The following is an 18,145-nucleotide window of genomic DNA, read 5'->3' as shown; positions in this document are numbered from 1 at the left end:
GATCTGGAGACTTCAAAAGCAGAGTTAAGGGAAAGTGGGGGGGTCAGCTATTGTGGCCTGCATCATGCGGGGGGTCAGACTAGATGACCATATTGGTCCCTTCTGACCTTAAAGTCTATGAGTCTATGAGTCTATGAGATGTGTTGCTCATAGCTATTCCAGTTAGGTGTGTGCGCGCGCCGTGTGAATGGCTGTCGGAAACTTTTCGCTAGCAGCTACCCGTCGGGCCGGCTGTGGAGCCCGCTGGAGTGGCGCCAATATGGTGCTCTATATATGACCCTACTGGCCCGACCCCCCTTCAGTTCCTTCTTGCCGGCTACTCCGACAGAGGGGAAGGTGGGTGGGAATGGAATAGATATGAGCAACACATCTCGAACAACAGTTACAAAAAGGTGAGTAACCGTCTTTACTTCTTCGAGTGCTTGCTCATATCAATTCCAGTTAGGTGACTCCCAAGCCTTACCTCGGAGGTGGGGTTGGAGTCAAGGTATTGCAGACTGAAAAATTGCCCTGCCGAAGGCCGCATCATCACGAGATTGATGGACGATGGTGTAGTGGGACGTGAAGGTGTGCACCGAAGCCCATGTGGCAGCCCAGCAGATTTCCTGGAGAGGTACATGCGCCAAGAAGGCTTGCGCTCTCGTGGAGTGAGCCCTAACAGCAGGTGGAGGAACATTCGCCAAGTTATAACAGGCGCGAATACACGCGGTGATCCATGAAGATATCCGCTGGGAAGAAACGAGGGCTATCTTGCGGAAAGGTTTTGTTCGACCTATGTAGAAGGCGAGCGCTCTTCTAACATCCAGTGAATGCAGCTGCTGCTCTCGGAGGTTAGCATGTGGTTTTGGGAAGAAAACCGGCAGGAAAATGTCGTGGTTAATGTGGAAATGGGATACAACTTTTGGTAGGAAAGCTGGGTGAGGCCTCAGCTAGACTTTGCCCTTATGGAAAATGGTATACGGTGGATCACACATGAGAGCCCGTAGCTCAGAAACACATCGTGCTGAGGTAATGGCCACTAGGAAGACGACCTTTCAGGAAAGATAGAGGAGCGAGCAGGAAGCTAGCAGCTCGAAAGGAGAACCCATAAGACAGGAAAGGACTAGGTTAAGGTCCTAGGCCGGTACAGGGGGCTTCATTGGGGGGGATGGACTTTTTCCCAGGCCTTTCAGGAAACGTCCCACGATGGGGTGTTCAAACACAGAACGCCCGTCAGTGCCTGGGTGGAATGCCGAGATGGCCGCAAGGTGGACCTTAAGCGAGCTGAATGCTAGATTCTGGCCCTTCAAGTGTATTAGGTAGTCCAGGATGCACGGAATTGAAGCTTGGAGGGGGAGCACCTTCCGTTGAGCGCACCAAATGGAGAAGCTTTTCCATTTTGCTTTGTACATAATCCTGGTACAAGGTTTGCGGCTTTCCAGGAGCACCTGTCTCACCAAGTCCGAACAGGCGCGCTTAGCCTGGTTCAACCACGGAGCCTCCAAACCATGAGATGGAGAGATTGACGGTCCGGATGGAGGAGACGACCGTGGTTCTGCGAGATGAGGTCGGGGGTGAGAGGTAGATGCAGCAGGGCCTGGATTGAGAGGTCCAAGAGTGTGGGGTACCAGCACTGGCGAGGCCAAGCTGGGGCCACCAGTATGATGTCCGGCTTGTCCCTGCGGACCTTGAGGAGCACCTTCTGGACTAGGGGAAATCTGCAATCGAGCCCGGGCTGTGACCTCGGAAGGAGCAGAAGGTTGGGCATTTCCTGTTGGTCCGCGAAGCGAACAGATCGATTTGGGGAAACCCCCAGCTGCAGAAAACGGAGTGAATAATATCCGGATGAATCGACCATTCGTCTGCTCAAGCAGTCTGCCAGTATGTTCTGAACACCCGGCAGGTATGAAGCTTGGAGAAGGATGGAGTGGGCTAAACAGAATTCCCACAGTAAAAGGGCTCCCTGACAAAGAGGAGACGACCGGGCTCCGCCTTGTTTGTTCAAGTAAAACATGGCCGTTGTGTTGTCTGTCAGCACTGCTACACAGCTGTTTTGTAAGTGGGACAGGAATGCTTGGCACGCGAGACGGATAGCCCTGAGTTCTTTGATATTGATATGGAGGGTCAGTTCTTCTACTTGCCATAAACCCTGAGTTGTCAGGCTCCCAAGGTGTGCTCCCCAGCCCAAACATGGACGCATCCGTTACCAGGGTCAGAGTGGGCTGGGGAGGGTGGAACGGGACTCCGGCGCCCAGCATGTAGGGGTCCAGCCACCAACGCAGGGAATCGAGGACACACCTCGGAACGGTGAGCACCATGTCTAGACTGTCGCGGCCCAGGTGATACACAGACATCAACCACGCCTGTAGGGGCCTGAGCCTCAACCTGGCATGTTGTACCACATAAGTGCAGGACACCATGTGACCCAGCAACTTGAGATACTGCATCGCTGTGGTAGTGGGAAAACGGCACAGACCGGCAATTATGTGTGCAACGGCTAGATGTCGGGCCTCTGGGAGGAATGCTCTTGCTTGATTTGCATCCAGGACTGCCCCAATAAACTCTATTGTTCGGGTTGGGGTGAGAACAGACTTGTTGACGTTCAAAATGATGCTCAAGCGGTCGAACGTGTCTCTGACCATTCGCACCTGAGAATCTACCTGCTGGCGAGATTGGCCTCGTATAACCCAGTCGTCAAAGTACAGGTAGAGATGTATGGGATGGCGGCGAAGAAAACCTGCCACGACCGCCATGCATTTGGTGAAGACGCGGGGGGCTGTGCACAGGCCGAACAGGAAAGCTGTGAACTGATATTGTGTCTTGTTCACCATGAACCGAAGAAAGCATCTGTGAGACAGGGTGATTGAAATGTGAAAGTAAGCGTCTTTCATATCGAGGGCAGCGTACCAGTCTCCTGGATCCAGGGAAGGAATGATCGTGCTCAGGGAGACCATCCAGAACTTCAGATTCATAGATTCTAGGACTGGAAGGGACCTCGAGAGGTCATCGAGTCCAGTCCCCTGCCCGCATGGCAGGACCAAATACTGTCTAGACCATCCCTGATAGACATTTATCTAACCTACTCTTAAATATCTCCAGAGATGGAGATTCCACTACCTCCCTAGGCAATTTATTCCAGTGTTTAATGATTGACGATATATTTGTTGAACTCCCTGAGGTCCAAAATGGGCCGTCGGCCTCCTTTTGCCTTGGGGACGAGGAAGTAACGTGAGTAGAAACCCTTGCCTCTGAGCTCCTGAGGCACCTCCTCCACGGCTCCTAGAGCTAGGAGGGACTGTACCTGCTGAATAAGGAGTTGCTCTTGAGAGGGGTCCCTTAAGAGGGATGGGCAAGGGGGGTGGGAGAGCAGGGTGGAACAGAAGTGGATAGAATATCCTGCCTCTACTATGCGGAGGACCCATCCGTCCAATGTAATAAGGGACCATGCATGGTAGAAGCAGGATAGACAGTTCAGAAAGGGAGGAGAGCTGACCGGGTTGTGGACTGGTAATCCGTCCTCGTACGCATCTTCAAAAGGTGCGCTTAGGGCCTGGAGGGGGCTTGGACTGTTCCTGGCCCTGACCGGGGGAAGGCGTGATGGCCTGCGCTGAGAGTATCTGCTCCTCCTACTAGCGAAATCCTGCCTGGATCTAGCAGGGAAGGAACGCTGTTGGATGGGCTGTGGCTTAAACGGCTTTCTCTGAGTTGCCGGGGTATGCATGCCTAAAGATTTAACAGTGTTGCGTGAATCTTTCAGGGTATGCAGTCTCGAGTCGGTCTGTTCAGCGAACAGGCCTTGGCCATCAAACGGAAAGTCATGGATCGTTTGTTGTACTTCACGTGGGAGACCCGAGGACTGGAGCCAGGCATTTTGTCACATAGCAATGCCAGAAGCCAGTGTGTGCGCTGCCGCGTCCGCAGCATCAAGTGAGCCGTGAAGAGAGGTGCGGGCCACTAGTCTGCCCTCCTCAGCAATGGCCCCTAGCTCCGTGCGTGACTCGGATGGAAGAAGCTCCTGGAACTTTTGAATAGCAGACCAAGAGTTGTAATTATATCTGCTAAGGATCACGAGTTGATTAGCGATCCGAAGGGAAAGACCACCGGTGGAATAAACCTTTCTCTCAAAGAGATCCAGGCGTTTTGCGTCCTTTGATTTAGGGGCGGGTCCCTGCTGCCCTGCCTTTCTCTCTCATTTACCGCATCTACCACCAGAGAACATGGCGCGGAATGGGTAAAAGAGGTATTCATACCCCTTCGTGGGGACAAAGTATTTCCTTTCGGCTCCCTTGGCCGTGGGGGGAATGGAGGCCGGAGTTTGCCAGATTGTTTTGGCATTAGACTGAATGGTTTTAATCACTGGCAAAGTTACTCGAGAAGGCCCTTCCGGTGCCAGGATGTCCACCATAGGATCCTCATCCTCTACAACCTCCTCCACTTGGAGGTTCATGTTCAGGGCCACCCGCTGGAGAAGCTCCTGCAGTGCCCTGAAGTCCATAGGAGGTGGGCCGGATGTGGACATACCCGCCACAACCTCGTCGGGGGAGGACAAGGAAGATGCTATTGGGAGGGCCGGGTCCGAAACAGCCCCTTGGTCTGTTGAGTCCGGATCCTCCTGAGCACCGGGGGTAGCTTCCACCCGGGGTGGAGCTGGTTTCAGAGTTTGTGCTGGGTCCCGGTTGAGGGTTGCCTCGGGAAGACGGGCCCCCAAATGTGACGGCAGTGGGGTGACAGGGGGGGCGCCCTGGGCCTGGTGGTATGGCCAAGGGGTCCAGAATTGCCACTGGGGTTGCCAGTGGGGCACTGAGGTGTCGTGTCCAAGACTTCCCGGGCCTGATCGGAGTACGTCCAAAGCTCCTGATGCCCTACCCGACCTAAGGGAGGGAGACTGGGAGCGTGACGCCCAAGGAGGGGCGGTGCGTGAGTGCACCAAGGAAGGCACCGCGTCCCCTTATGGGTGCCGTGGGGAGTAGCGAGATTCGTGCCGTGAGCGGTGCAGATATGGAGAGCGGTGCCGTGAGGTCGATGGGTGCCGAGAAGTTGGATCTCACCTTGAAGGAGAGCGGCGTTGAGAGAGTGACCGGGGCCAGGGCCGTGACGAGGAGCGGTGCCGCAATGGAGACCGGTGCTGAGCGGGAGACCAGTGCCGTGACAGAGAGCGGTGCCACGAAGAGAAGCGGTGCTGTTCGACAGCTTGTAGAGGCGCGGTGCCGCAACAGAGAGTGGTGCACAGAATGACGTCGGTCCAAGTGGTGCTGCGAGGTGTCAGAGCGCGACCTAGACCTCGAGCGGGACCACGACCTGTCAGCCGACGACCACCTCGAGCGGGAATGGCTCTGAGGATCGGGGCTGTGAGACCAGTGCCGCAAGTCAGAACGCCGTGTAGCATACATGTGGTGCCGGGACTCGGAACGGCGCTGGGACTCAGAGTGGCGCGGTGATGCTGGCCTGGGGGCAGACTGTCCAAACATTGCCGGTTTGCCCCTCAACGGTACCAGGGCTCGGGCTGGTGGAGGATACCCTCCCTCAGTGTTTCAGAGCAATTTCCTTAAACCTAAACCCAAACCCATTTACTCAGGCTTTGCTCAATTTATAAGGATTCTGCCCTACAGGAGGTGAACTATGGCTTATTTCATGCCCCCAAAAGGCAAAATATCAACACAGTATAGGCACACACATGCCATATAGTGTCAAGTGCAATTTTTATTACCTGTATAGGAGGTACCGCACTTGGAAATAGTCTGTGTCTTCTTTAGCTAACCCTGTTGATTCCAGTGTTACCCGTATTCCGCATAGTCTGCTTTCCTCCCCAAGTAGTTCCATAGGCTTCTGACAGATGACAAAGTCATCCGATTCAAGCTGGGAAGAAAAGGCTGAAGGAACTTCATCTTTTACACCTTAAACAATTAAAATATTGTATCAATTTTCCAAACCAGTACCATGCAAATCTTAACAGAAGAATAAAATGAGAGAGTGTTCAGTTAAATACTTCAAGGGCAGAGACGTAATTCGTATCAGCCTCAAACTGTAGGGATTTTGGTTTGGTAATAAAATTGTTGGTTCTTTTCAATCTTTAAAATGTTAGAGAACCTAAAAGTCCAGGGTAATGACAGAGAACAACTATATTTCCCAATATAGAGAAAGTGCAGTGTGATCGTTGGAGAAAGTAGCAGATTTTTTATATAAACAATGTGTGGACATTCAGAAGTGTGTCTGCCCTAACAGAAGTAACACTTAGCTGAGAGAAGCAGCTAGAATGGAGTGCTGAATGTGGTCTTAGCATGGCTAAGCAGCAGTTCTGCAGAAAAGGACCTGGGGATTACAGTGGACGAGAAGCTGGATATGAGTCAGCAGTGTGCCCTCATTGCCCAGAAGGCCATTGGCATATTGGGCTGTATTAGTAGGAGCATTGCCAGCAGATCGAGGGAAGTAATTATTCCCCTCTATTCAACACTGCTGAGGCCACACCTGGAGTATTGCATCCAGTTTTCGTCCCCCCCACCCCCTACAGAAGGGATGTGGACAAATTGGAGAGAGTCCAGCAGAGGGCAATGAAATTGATTAGGAGGCTGGGGCACATGACTTACGAGGAGAGGCTGAAGGAACTGGGCTTGTTTAGTCTGCAGAAGAGAGGCGTGAGGGGGAATTTGATCGCAGCCAGGAGGGATAGCTCAGTGGTTTGAGCATTGGCCTGCTAAACCCAGGGTTGTGAGTTCAATCCTTGAGGGGGCCATTTAGGGAACTGGGGTAAAAATCTGTCTGGGGATTGGTCCTGCTTTGAGCAAGGGGGTTAGACTAGATGATCTTCTGAGGTCCCTTCCAACCCTGATATTCTGTGAACTACCTGAAGGGGGGCTCCAAAGAGGATAGAGCTAGGCTGTTCTCAGTGGTGGCAGATGACAGAACTAGAAGCAATGGTCTCAAGTTGCAGTGGGGGAGGTTTAGGTTGGATATTAGGAAACACTATTTCACTGAGAGGGTGGTGAAGCAGTGGAATGGGTTACCTAGGGAGGTGGTGGAATCTCCATCCTTAGAGGTTTTTAAGACCCAGCTTGACAAACTCTTGGCTGGGATGATTTAGTTGATGTTGGTCCTGCTTTGATTGGACTAGATGACCTCCTGAGGTCTCTTCCAATCCTATGATTCTATGATCACTTTTGCTCAAGCAAGTAGTGCCCAAAAGCACTTAGAAAGAGGTCTGAAATTGCCAATTAATTGTAAGTAACAGAACAACTACAGGCATCCATCCCGTCATCTGAGGAAGTTCAGACCCATCCTTGCAAGCTATGAGAAATTTAAATGGGAAACCTGTCAACTTGCCTTTTTGCCCCCCACACTACTGATTTAACTTTTAAAAATTCTAGTTTCTGATAGACCCCTTTTTATACAATACAGCCTGAATTATTTGTATTTTTAAATTCCTTTTAAAATAAAAGATTTTAGGGCACCCTGTTGATGTTTACAGGGTCTTTTCAGCAACTGACTAGACAGGAAAGCATTGAAGCTGACTATACACAAAGTGCTGACAAATATGCAAATATTAGTTCAGTCTTTTGCTTTGACTCTAGGCCCTGATCCTGCAAGCGCATAGCTTTATGCATGTGAGTAGTCTCAACGAAGAACAGCTAAACATGTGCACAAGTGTTTGCAGGACTGGGGAATAATTATTTTGGTTTTCCGTGTAAATACAGAAGGTGCAAAATTTTCAGACAAATGCAATATTAAGCTGATGTTCTGAAAAAGTTTTTAGAGCAACTTCCTTCAGCACACTTTGAAATTAATACAAGTCAATCTCCAGATTTATGAAAAGGAAAATTAAATTCCATATTTACCTTCATCTACAAGCTTTTCTGGTGCTCTGACTTTATCTGCATATAGTTCAGTATTATCTGAACCTTTATGAACAGGTTCCAGCTTCAGGATTAAAACATCCAACTCTGTTGTTAGAGCTATGTACCCGGCACAAAATGCTACTTCTGTAGGGGTGACGTTATCGATGTGCAAAATTAAGGAGAGTTTAAAATCCAAAACAGTCAGATCCTGATTTATGACAAGATATTTCAAGCAGAACATGACCAGTTTATTTTTGCAGCCAACAAGAAGATCTCCATTTACAGGACAACACGAAATGCACAATGGTGGGTCTGAAAGAGGCATTTCCACAATTGACATCTGGACTTTAGAAGATTCACTGTATGACTCTTCCATCTTGTGACCCACCATCCGGACACAAACTCGAGTGTTCCCTGTTGACATGCATCTCCAGTTCATATAAGCTCGTAGGAAGGTGGCCTTGTTTTTCTCCTCAATTGTCACCAAATAATCTCCTGAAAAGAGACCAACAATACTGTGGTAACACTAACCCATAGATGAGACATAATTTATGCTGTTTGCATCCTATTGCTGCTAAATCCAATGCACTTTGACTAAAAGAATTATGGAATTAAGCAAGTTTGTAAAATCTGTCTGAAATGTTATTCTTGTTACCAGATAATTTTCTTTAATAAAAAGGGTTAAAACTATAAGCACAGTTAATCTTATAAACTCCTACATCATCATACAAGCAATGTAGTGATAGAGGATTCCTACCCCAATGAAATACAATTTGTTTGCCAGAGTTCTGTGCTATTGTCAGCAGTACTTAATAATAAATTACAATACTTTTAATGTGAATTATCTAGGCCAGCATGCACTTGAGAAGTTTAAGTAGATCTGGAGAATACTTTAGAGAGAGTGTACTAGTACATACGTTCTGAAATTTTTTTTAAATTACCATCGAATCTAGACTTCAGTAGGTGCACAAGGAATGTAGGATCAAGTGCTTTTATTCCCTAATCCTAGTATTACTTTTTCTTGCTAACCAGAGGTAAAGTTTCCAGAGACCTCTTTTGAAACAGAAGTCAAGACCACAATAAAATGTACTCCAAGAACAGTGTAGTCAACACCTCCGTCCTTTTAAGACAGATCATTTTACCACTCTGTAGTTCAATCTTTAGTTTTAATCATGGGAAAAAAATCAGCTACGAGGAAAGAGTTCAGTCTGAAGAGAGAGGGGGGAAATGTCCTCTTACTAAAAATAAATTCAGCAGAATATGCAAAATCAGCATATACGCTAGCTAAAAAAAAAAAAAAAAAAAAAAAGTCTCCTGTTTAGGTTCACACTTAACAGACAATATGTTTATCCTGAAAACAAATATTTATAACGATCAAGGTGTTGATGGCAGTGGTGTATGTTTTAGGCTGATTGGCAAACTGCAAGTTGTTTTCCAAGGAGTCAAAAACTTGTTTGAAAGATTCCAAAAGAGGTTATATTGTGAAAATATGGTACTTAAGATCCTGAGAAATCTGAGCTGAACATTTCTTAGCCAGAGTGAAGCACATCCCAAGTACCATAAAAATATCTCCTTCCACTTCCACACTCCATAGGCAAAGTCATCCACCGCTCACTACAGTTCTGTATCCCATGGCTCCATTGGTCCCATAGCTCTAGCTCATAGAGCCAAAGTAGAGTCCTTAGAATTCAATGGCTCTTTCTAACCTTTCTTTCTATGGCACTTGAGAGCAGTCCCTGATCCTGCAATCAGATCTGTGCCATGAGTCCGGTGAAATCCCCTTCCATCCATCCCCATCATTTTCAACAAAGGAGGACTCAAATGCAATCATGCATCTTGTATTGAAATAATAGCCTTTTGCTGGGGGAAGGGTTTGTTCAATGAACAGGGGAAGCAGCTGAAAAACCAAGATTGGAAGGTGGAACAAACAGACGCCTGAAAAAGAGCTCTGTGTAAGTGGAAAGCTCGTTTCTCTCACCAACAGCAGTTGGTCCAATAAAAGATACTAGCTACCTCACCCTCCTTGTCTCAAAAGAACCAAGTCATTTTCAGTGGCACAGAGCTGAGGAAGGGCGGTACTTCCCTATCGGCCCCAACGGGTTGCTAGTGGCCTAATCCTTTCCAGCACCACCCTGAGTTTTGCAAGACGAAACTGCATTCACAGGACCCAGAACCTGTGACAACATCGCTTTGGGCACATCACCTTGTGCCCCCTGCGCAGGGTCACCCCACCTTCCCGTCGCGTCCCCACAGGGCGACAGACGGACACGATGGCTCCGTGAAGACACCGGAGTTTGCCCCACGGAGCTGGTGCCGCCCCAGTCCCGGCTCTTACCCGCCTCGCTGTATGCCATGTGCAGCACCCGGCCCAGCGTGTTGAAACAGCCGAGCGGCTCGCAGAGCTCCTGGTCGCCCACGGCAAACGCCTCTACCTTGCAGCCGGCCGCCGCGCAGGCCACCAGCAGCGCATCCCGGCCGCAGCAGAACAGCGCCGGCTCCTGCTTGCTGGGCACCACCTGCTGCGAGCCGAATGGGTGCAGGTTGTAGAGCTGCACCATGGTGCCCTCCTGAGCGGGGCACCGGAACCAACCCACATTCCACGGCCCAGGGCAGGCTGCGGCCCGGGGACCCCCAGACACCGACTCCTCCGGCACAGCCTCAGAGAGCAGGGGAGACGGCCCCTTCCGCAACATGCACCGCCCTGTCCCGGTCAGGTGGGGAGAGGCGTCAGCGCCTGCAGCGCCAGCCGGTGCTTCCCAAAGGGGCAGCATCTGCGTTGGAGCCCAAATGAGCTCAGGCCTTGGGAGGGTATATATGTGCGTCCCGGTGTGCTCAGCTAGGGGGTGCACACTTTTGTGGGTGTATTAATTACGCGTGCATGTGTGTTAGCAATGCATGTCCGTGTGAGCGTCCGCGCACAACTGTTAGTGCACGCATCGTGCGTGGATCTACATCTGCGTGTGCTAGTGTGCATATTAGTGCCCGCACTTGTGTCAACATGCATGTCAGTGTTTTATATCTGTGTGCGCACCAGTGTGCTTGCACGGCTATTAGTGTCCGCATTTGTGTGGATGTTATAGTGTGCATATCACAGCATAGGCGTATATCTCTGTGTTAGCATGTCTGTATGGCTACGTCTTCACTACCCGCCGATCCGGCGGGTAGCAATCGGTTTATCGGGGATCGACTTACCGCGTCTCGTGAGGACGCGGTAAAATCGATCCCTGATGGCTCTACCGTCGACTCCGGAAATCCACCTCGACAAGAGGCGGTAGCGGAGTCGGCGGCAGCGCGGCAGCGGTCGACTTTCCCGCGTCCTCACCGCCAGGTAAGCCGACCTAAAATACGCAACTTCAGCTACGGTATTCACGTAGCTGAAGTTGCGTATCTTAGGTCGGAAGTCCGCTGTAGTGTAGACCTAGCCTCAGTGTGTACTGTACTTATCCGTGTCTTGACAGGTACACATCTATCTGGCACCTTGCTGAGGCAGACTTAGAGAGACATACTTCTGAGTGATAAGCCAAACACAAAAGGACTTTTGATATGTCTGAGGCAGGGTTGGGACAGACACGCACCAGAGTTGGAAATAGTGTTTTTGGAGCAGAGATGTTGCTGCTGAATGAAGGTGTGGAGACACAGGTCTTTAGCTGGAGTTCAGAAAGTGGAATCACATGTGTGAAACTTGCTGTTTCTTTTATCTTTACTGAAAGGCAAACATACTTGTGAATAAAATAGAGTAGAAATAAAGTATTCTATATCTGCTCATTGTTCTTCCTATGATGAATTAAACACTCCAAAAGCCCAACTTTTCTTTAGCGACTCAGAGGTCTGGACAATGAGGAGCATAGATGAGAATTTTAGAACTTAAAAGCAAAGAAATGGCAAGTTTTTCAGTGCAGTCGTTCTTTTCTTTGTTAGGCATGTTCTATCTCTTGTGTACTCAGCAAATAAATATTTACAAGTACCTCTAAAATACATATAATTTACCTTTGGATGGCTTTATAATTGCTTTACTGACACACCTATAGAACCTAAAACATCTTCATATGTGCATAGTATGTTTTCTCTCCTCTGGCTTTTAAAGCTTTTCCTTTTGTGCCAGATATCTGGTTATAGAAACAAAAAGATTAGATTGTTTTCTCCAACGCCTCAGGCATACAGAATCAGTTACAACCAAGATAGTCACTAGGATCTTCAGCTGAGAGTCATATGATTATATATCTTTGCATTCTCTATAAATCAACATGAATTGCACTTGCTCTCACATGACATTTCAAAAGGTTTCTCTAATCCCTTAATGGGATATGATCTGAAAAGCCTATTGGAACTGAACGAAGCCCCTTCGCAAAGGAAACTTCAGTATAATGAAAAGATCCTGAGTTTAATTTGTCTAATGATGTATTTCCAGCCACTTTAAAAAAGAAAACAGTTAAAAGAGGTAAGGATAAATATTAGGGCTGTCAAACGATTGAAAAAACCCTCAGTCCTGAGATTAAAAAATAATCGCTATTAATAGATAATCATACTCTTAATAGATAATCATACTCTTAATAATAGAATGCCAAATTAAATTCAGCATGGAAGCATGTCCTCTGGAATGGTGGTCGAAGCATGAAGGGGTATACGAACGTTTAGCATATCTGGTACGTAAATACCTTGCAATGCCAACTACAACAGTGCCATGCAAATGCCTGTTCTCACTTTCAGATGACATTGTAAATAAGCGAGGAGCATTATCTCCTGTAAATGTAAACAAACTTGTTTATCTTAGTGATTGGCTGAACAAGAAGTAGGACTGACTGAACTTGTAGGCTCTAAAGTTTTGTACTGTTTTGGTTTTGAGTGCAGTTATGTAAAAAAAAAGAAATTCTTCATTTGTAAATTGTACTTTCACAATAAAGAGATTGCACTATAGTACTTCATGTGGTGAATTGAAAAATACTGTTTCTTTTGTTTATCTTGTTTACAGTGCAAATATTTATAATAAAAATAATATAAAGTGAGCACTGTATACTTTGTATTATGTGTTGTAATTGAAATCAATATATTTGAAAATGTAGAAAAACATCCAAAAATATTTATAATAAATTTAAATTGGTATTCTATTTTTTAACAGTGTGATTACTCAGTGTAGCAAGTCATGGCGTCAGATTCCATCAGGTGGTCGAGGGACATCTATTTAGAACACATCACTCGACATCGGCAATACCAGGAGAGATGAGCTGAAGTGCTGTTGAGAAGCAAAGTCGAGAAAATAACTGAAATACTTCTCTGATGGATTGTATCTACTGAAGGACAACCTATCCTAAATGCTGCACTCATTGCTATATTTGCTTTCCACAAGCTACTCTCTGTATAACCTTTCATGAGTGTTGTACCCAAATATTTGGATGCTAATATCTAAATTGTATAGTTAAGTTTATTAACCTAAATTTAGGTTATTGCAAGTTATGTAGTATATGTATTGCATTACTTTTAAATCAAATTTTGTACTTTTGGACAATTTGAGCACTATGCCCAGATGTACAGACACTCTTTCCTTAACCTGTGTATTATATAATTTTAACATTAGCTTTAATTAAAAAAAAATTAAATTACCATGTGAAAAGTTAGTGTCTATAGCAGGGGTCGGCAACCTTTGGCACGCGGCCCATCAGGGTAATCCGCTGGTGGGCCACGAGACATTTTGTTTACATTGACCATCCGCAGGCATGGCCCCCCACAGCTCCAAGTGGCCGCGGTTCGCCATTCCCAGAGATCCATTTGGTGAGGGAAAAGAATTATGGGCCTGAACCTGAGGCTTTAGAAGTAAAAAGAGAATCCTTCCATTTACATCAATGGGCTTTACTAGAATACAGCTTAAATGCATTCAGAGAACCACTAGCTCTCTACTTTTATTTTTTTGGGAAAATATAATTTCCAGGAGTAAAAATTAATATGGAATTTTAAAAACTGAGACATCTTAAACCTAGCAATCTTTCAGTGTCCTGTCATCAAAGGAAAATCATATCAATAAGGACATCTGCTGGTCAGAAAGCAGTACTCCAAGAACATTTCCATTGCACACTTATGTCCTATTTTTTCCTTTTGAAAGTTGTAATCTTTATTTGAATAGTTCACTGGTAAATAATTTGGTAATGGCTAATTTAGTTAATAAATGTAACTTCTAGGGCTGTCAATTAATCACAGTTAACTCACACGATTAACTCAAAAAAATTAATTGTGATTAAAAAAATTAATAGCGATTAATCACACTTTTAATCACACTGTTAAACAATAGAATACCAATTAAAATGTATTAAATATTTTGGATTTTTTCTACATTTTCATATATATTGTATTCAGTGTTGTAACTGAAATCAAAGTGTCTATTATTTTTGATTACAAATATTTGCACTGTAAAAATGATAAATAGTATTTTTCAATTCACCTCATACAAGCACTGTAGTGCAAACTCTTTGTTGTGAAAGTGCAATTTACAAATGTAGATTTTTTTTTGTTACATAACTGCACTCAAAAACAAAACAATGCAAAACTTTAGAGCCTACGAGTCCACTCAGTCCTACTTCTTGTTCAGCCAATTGCTAAAACAAACAAGTTTGTTTACATTTACAGGAGATAATGCTGCCCTCTTCTTATTTACAGTGTCACCAGAAAGTGAGGAAAGGTATTTGCATGGCACTTTTGTAGCTGGCATTGCAAGGTATTTACGTGCTAGATATACTAAATATTCGTATGCCCCTTCATGCTTCGGTCACCATTCCAGAGGACATGCTTCCATGCTGATGATGCTCTTTAAAAAAATAATGCTTTAATTAAATTTGTGACCGAACTCCTGGGGGGAGAATTGTATGCATTTTCCTGTTTTACCCGCATTCTGCCATATATTTAATGTTATAGCAGTGTCAGATGATGACCCACTACATGTTCATTTTAAGAACACTTTCACTGCAGATTTGACAAAATGCAAAGAAGGTACCAGTGTGAGATTTCTAAAGATAGCTACAGCACTCGACCCAAGGTTTAAGAGTCTGAAGTGCCTTCCAAAATCTGAGAGGACAAGGTGTGGAGCATGCTTTCAGAAGTCTTAAAAGAGCAACACTCTGATGCGGAAACTACAGAACCCGAACTACCAAAAAAGAAAAATCAACCTTCTGCTGGTGGCATCTGACTCAGATAATGAAAATGAACATATGTCAGTCCGCACTGCTTTGGATTGTTATCAAGCAGAACCCGTCATCAGCATGCACACATGTCCCCTGGAATGGTGGTTGAAGCATGAAGGGACATATGAATCTTTAATGCAGGGGTAGCCAACCTGTGGCTCCGGAGCCACATGCAGCTCTTCAGAAGTGAATATGTGGCTCCTTGTATAGGCACTGACTCCAGGGGTGGAGCTACAGGCGCCAACTTTCCAATGTGCCAGGGGGTGCTCACTGCTCAAACCCTGACTCTGCCACAGGTCCTGCCCCCACTCCACCCCTTCCTGCCCCCCTCCCCTGAGCCTGCCATGCCCTCGCTCCTCCCCTCTCCCCCAGAGCCTCCTGCACACCACAAAACAGCTGATCAGGAGGTGCAGGGAGGGAGGGGGAGGTGCTGATCGGGAGGGTTGCCGGTGGGTGGGAGGCGCTGGGAGCGGGGGAGTTGACAGGGGGCTGCTGATGTATTACTGTGGCTCTTTGGCAATGTACATTGGTAAATTCTGGCTCCTTCTCAGGCTCAGGTTCCTCCTTTAATGCATCTGGCACATAAATATCTTCAAATGCCAACTACAACAATGTCATATGAACGCCTGTTCTCACTTTCAGATGACATTGTAAACAAGAAGCGTGCAACATTATCTCCTGCAAACAAACAAACTTGTTTGTCTGAGCAATTGGCTGAACAAGAAGTAGGACTGAGTGGACTTGTAAGGTCTAAAGTTTTACATTGTTTTATTTTTGAATGCAGTTTTTTTGTACATAATTCTACATTTGTAAGTGCAACTTTCATGATAAAGAGATTTCACTACAGTACTTGTATTAGGTGAATTGAAAAATACAATTTTTTTTTGTTTTTTTACAGGGCAAATACTTGTAATCAAAAATAAATATAAAGTGAGCATATATTTGAAAATGTAGAAATCATCGAAAAATATTTAAATAAATGGTATTCTATTGTTTAACAGTGCGATTAATTGCGATTAATTTTTTAATCGCTTGACAGGCCTAGTAAAATCATCTACAGTAACTGCAGACAAGTAAAATGAAATACTTATTTACTTGCATACAATACTATTCAGTGGTCTTTTAACCAACTATGTACATTTCTGATTCTTCTGTGAATTCCCATTACACAGGAAAAATGGGGTTTCTAAAATCCCTATGTTGCAAATTATGCCAATTTGTGCAGATCAGGAGCATGTGGGGTGGATCAGAGGATGTAAAGCTCTGAAATGTGCAGACAATGCCTGTTCATCTCAATGGAGTGCCACTGTAGTTCTGATCACAGAACACCTATAGAGGCCTTTCCCAGTCTTTTGGGGAACCAACACTAAGGTACAGTAACTCCTCACTTAACATTGTTATGTTCCTGAAAAATGCAACTTTAAGTGAAATGATGTTAAGCGAATTCAATTTCCCCATAAGAATTAATGTAAATGAAGGGGTTTTTTTTGGCCATACAGTACAGTACTATAGTTGAGAGGTGCCCCAACCTTACCCCACACAGGCACAGCCCACTGGCACTGGAGACAATGAGGAAGGCAAGGAGGCTGAAGGTGCTGTAAGCTAGGAGATGCACGTTGCGCAGCAGCAGCGGCAGCTTCCCCTACTCTGCAAGCACCAGGGGCGGGGGGCTCAACCCTCGGCCCGCCCATGCTCCCCCTTCCCCCAAGCCCTCACCCTTAACCTGCCTCTTCTTCCTCCCCTCCTTCCCCTTTATTCCACATGCTGCGTCCTCATTTCTCCCTCCCCGCCTCCTGCCCGCAGAAATCAGCTGGCTTGCAGCGTTCAGGAGGCAGGAGGGAGGAACAAGGACATGGCGCGCAGGCTCCCCCTCCCTCCTGAACGCCGCAAACCAGCTGATTGCTGTGGGCAGGAGGCAGGGGATGGAGGGGGGAGATGCACTGTGTCCTCACTCCTCCCCCCTCCCTCCGGCAATCAGCTGGCTTGCAACGTTCAGGGGGCAGGAGGGAGGAGCGAGGACTCGGCACGCATGCTCCACCCTCCCTCCTGCCCGCGGCAATCAGCTGGTTTGTGGCGTTCAGGAGGCAGGGGAGGAAGAGGGAGCCTGCGCGCCGAGTCCTCGCTCCTCCCTCCTGTATGCCGCAAGCCAGCTGATTGCCGCAGGCAAGAGGAGGGGGAAGGCGCTGATCCTTGGGGTCTGCCAGCAGGCTGGAGGCACTGTGTGCGGGGGGGGGGGGGGGGGGGGCAATAGGAGAGCTGAGGGGGGGCTGCCAGCTATGGACAAAGCAGGCAGTCAAACGACATTATAGCGAAGCATTTCACAACATTAAATGGAGCATTTTCTGTAATTGAGCAGGGACGTAAGATTGAAACAACATTAAGCGAGAGGACGTTAAGTGGGGAGTTACTGTAGTATATTACACAGGAGAGGGTTTATAATGGCATTGGAGTTCCAAACTCTTTCTACTCTGGGAACGCAAGTACTGAGATTCTTCCTGTCCCCATCAAGTGCAAGTGAGGGAAGGCCTCTTGCATCCTCTTTCCCAATGCACATCTATACAGCTCGTCACAATCCAGCCCATGATGTTCTATATGTAACCAAAGTAACAAACACCTACTTATGTTATCATGGTGTTCATGCATAACAGGACAATGTTCCATACTTGTATCCCTGAACATATTACCCACTAAATACCTAGCTATGTAATTACTGTGTTTATATCCACCAATAGAAATGAACTTCTATAATTTGGGCCTTGGGAGGAATATGTAAGAAGTGGCTCCACGTACACATTTCTGTGCACACATACTGATTTCCTTTTAGAATATCCCTTTGGAGACAACTGTATTGATGACTTCTCGCTTTGAATGATTCCCTCCCATTTCCAACATCAGGTGCAGGGTTCAGTTAGGAGGAGGATTTAAGAGGAAAGATGGACAAATATACCAGGGCTGAAGGAGGATGGTCTGATCATAAGCCACCAGTCTAGGTTTGCTTAGTTGAGAGAGGAAGGCCATCTTCCATTTATTTGAAACAGAAAGAATCCTAAGCCACCTCAGGCCAGAGAGATTCTGCCTTATTGTCCACCATTCTCAACTTCCAAGTTTTTAATATCTAAGCCTTTAACTTGCACAATAGCTCAATTCTTAGCCCCAGCCGGTATTGTGCCT

General features: G+C 46.5%; 1 protein-coding gene across 2 annotated transcripts in view; it reads right to left on the bottom strand.

The window, feature by feature from the left end:
• The window catches only part of HPS3 (HPS3 biogenesis of lysosomal organelles complex 2 subunit 1), a 38,199-nt gene extending 27,741 nt beyond the window's left edge, over positions 1-10,458 (bottom strand). For both annotated transcript variants that reach the window (XM_024208554.2, XM_024208562.2), the window contains exons 1-3: positions 10,144-10,458; positions 7,809-8,303; positions 5,687-5,873 (exon numbers count right to left, since the gene is read on the bottom strand). In XM_024208554.2, coding sequence (XP_024064322.1) covers positions 5,687-5,873; positions 7,809-8,303; positions 10,144-10,366 — 905 coding nt within the window. In that variant the 5' untranslated portion in view covers positions 10,367-10,458. The remainder of the gene's footprint in view (positions 1-5,686; positions 5,874-7,808; positions 8,304-10,143) is intronic.
• Positions 10,459-18,145: the final 7,687 nt, after the last annotated feature.

The sequence above is a fragment of the Terrapene carolina genome, unplaced genomic scaffold (genome assembly GCF_002925995.2).
Source record: "Terrapene carolina triunguis isolate 2854851 unplaced genomic scaffold, T_m_triunguis-2.0 Scaffold88, whole genome shotgun sequence".
Classification (NCBI taxonomy): Eukaryota; Metazoa; Chordata; order Testudines; family Emydidae; genus Terrapene; species Terrapene triunguis.
The sequence above is the reverse complement of the archived record's forward strand: the minus strand, read 5'-3'. Positions and strand labels throughout refer to the sequence as shown.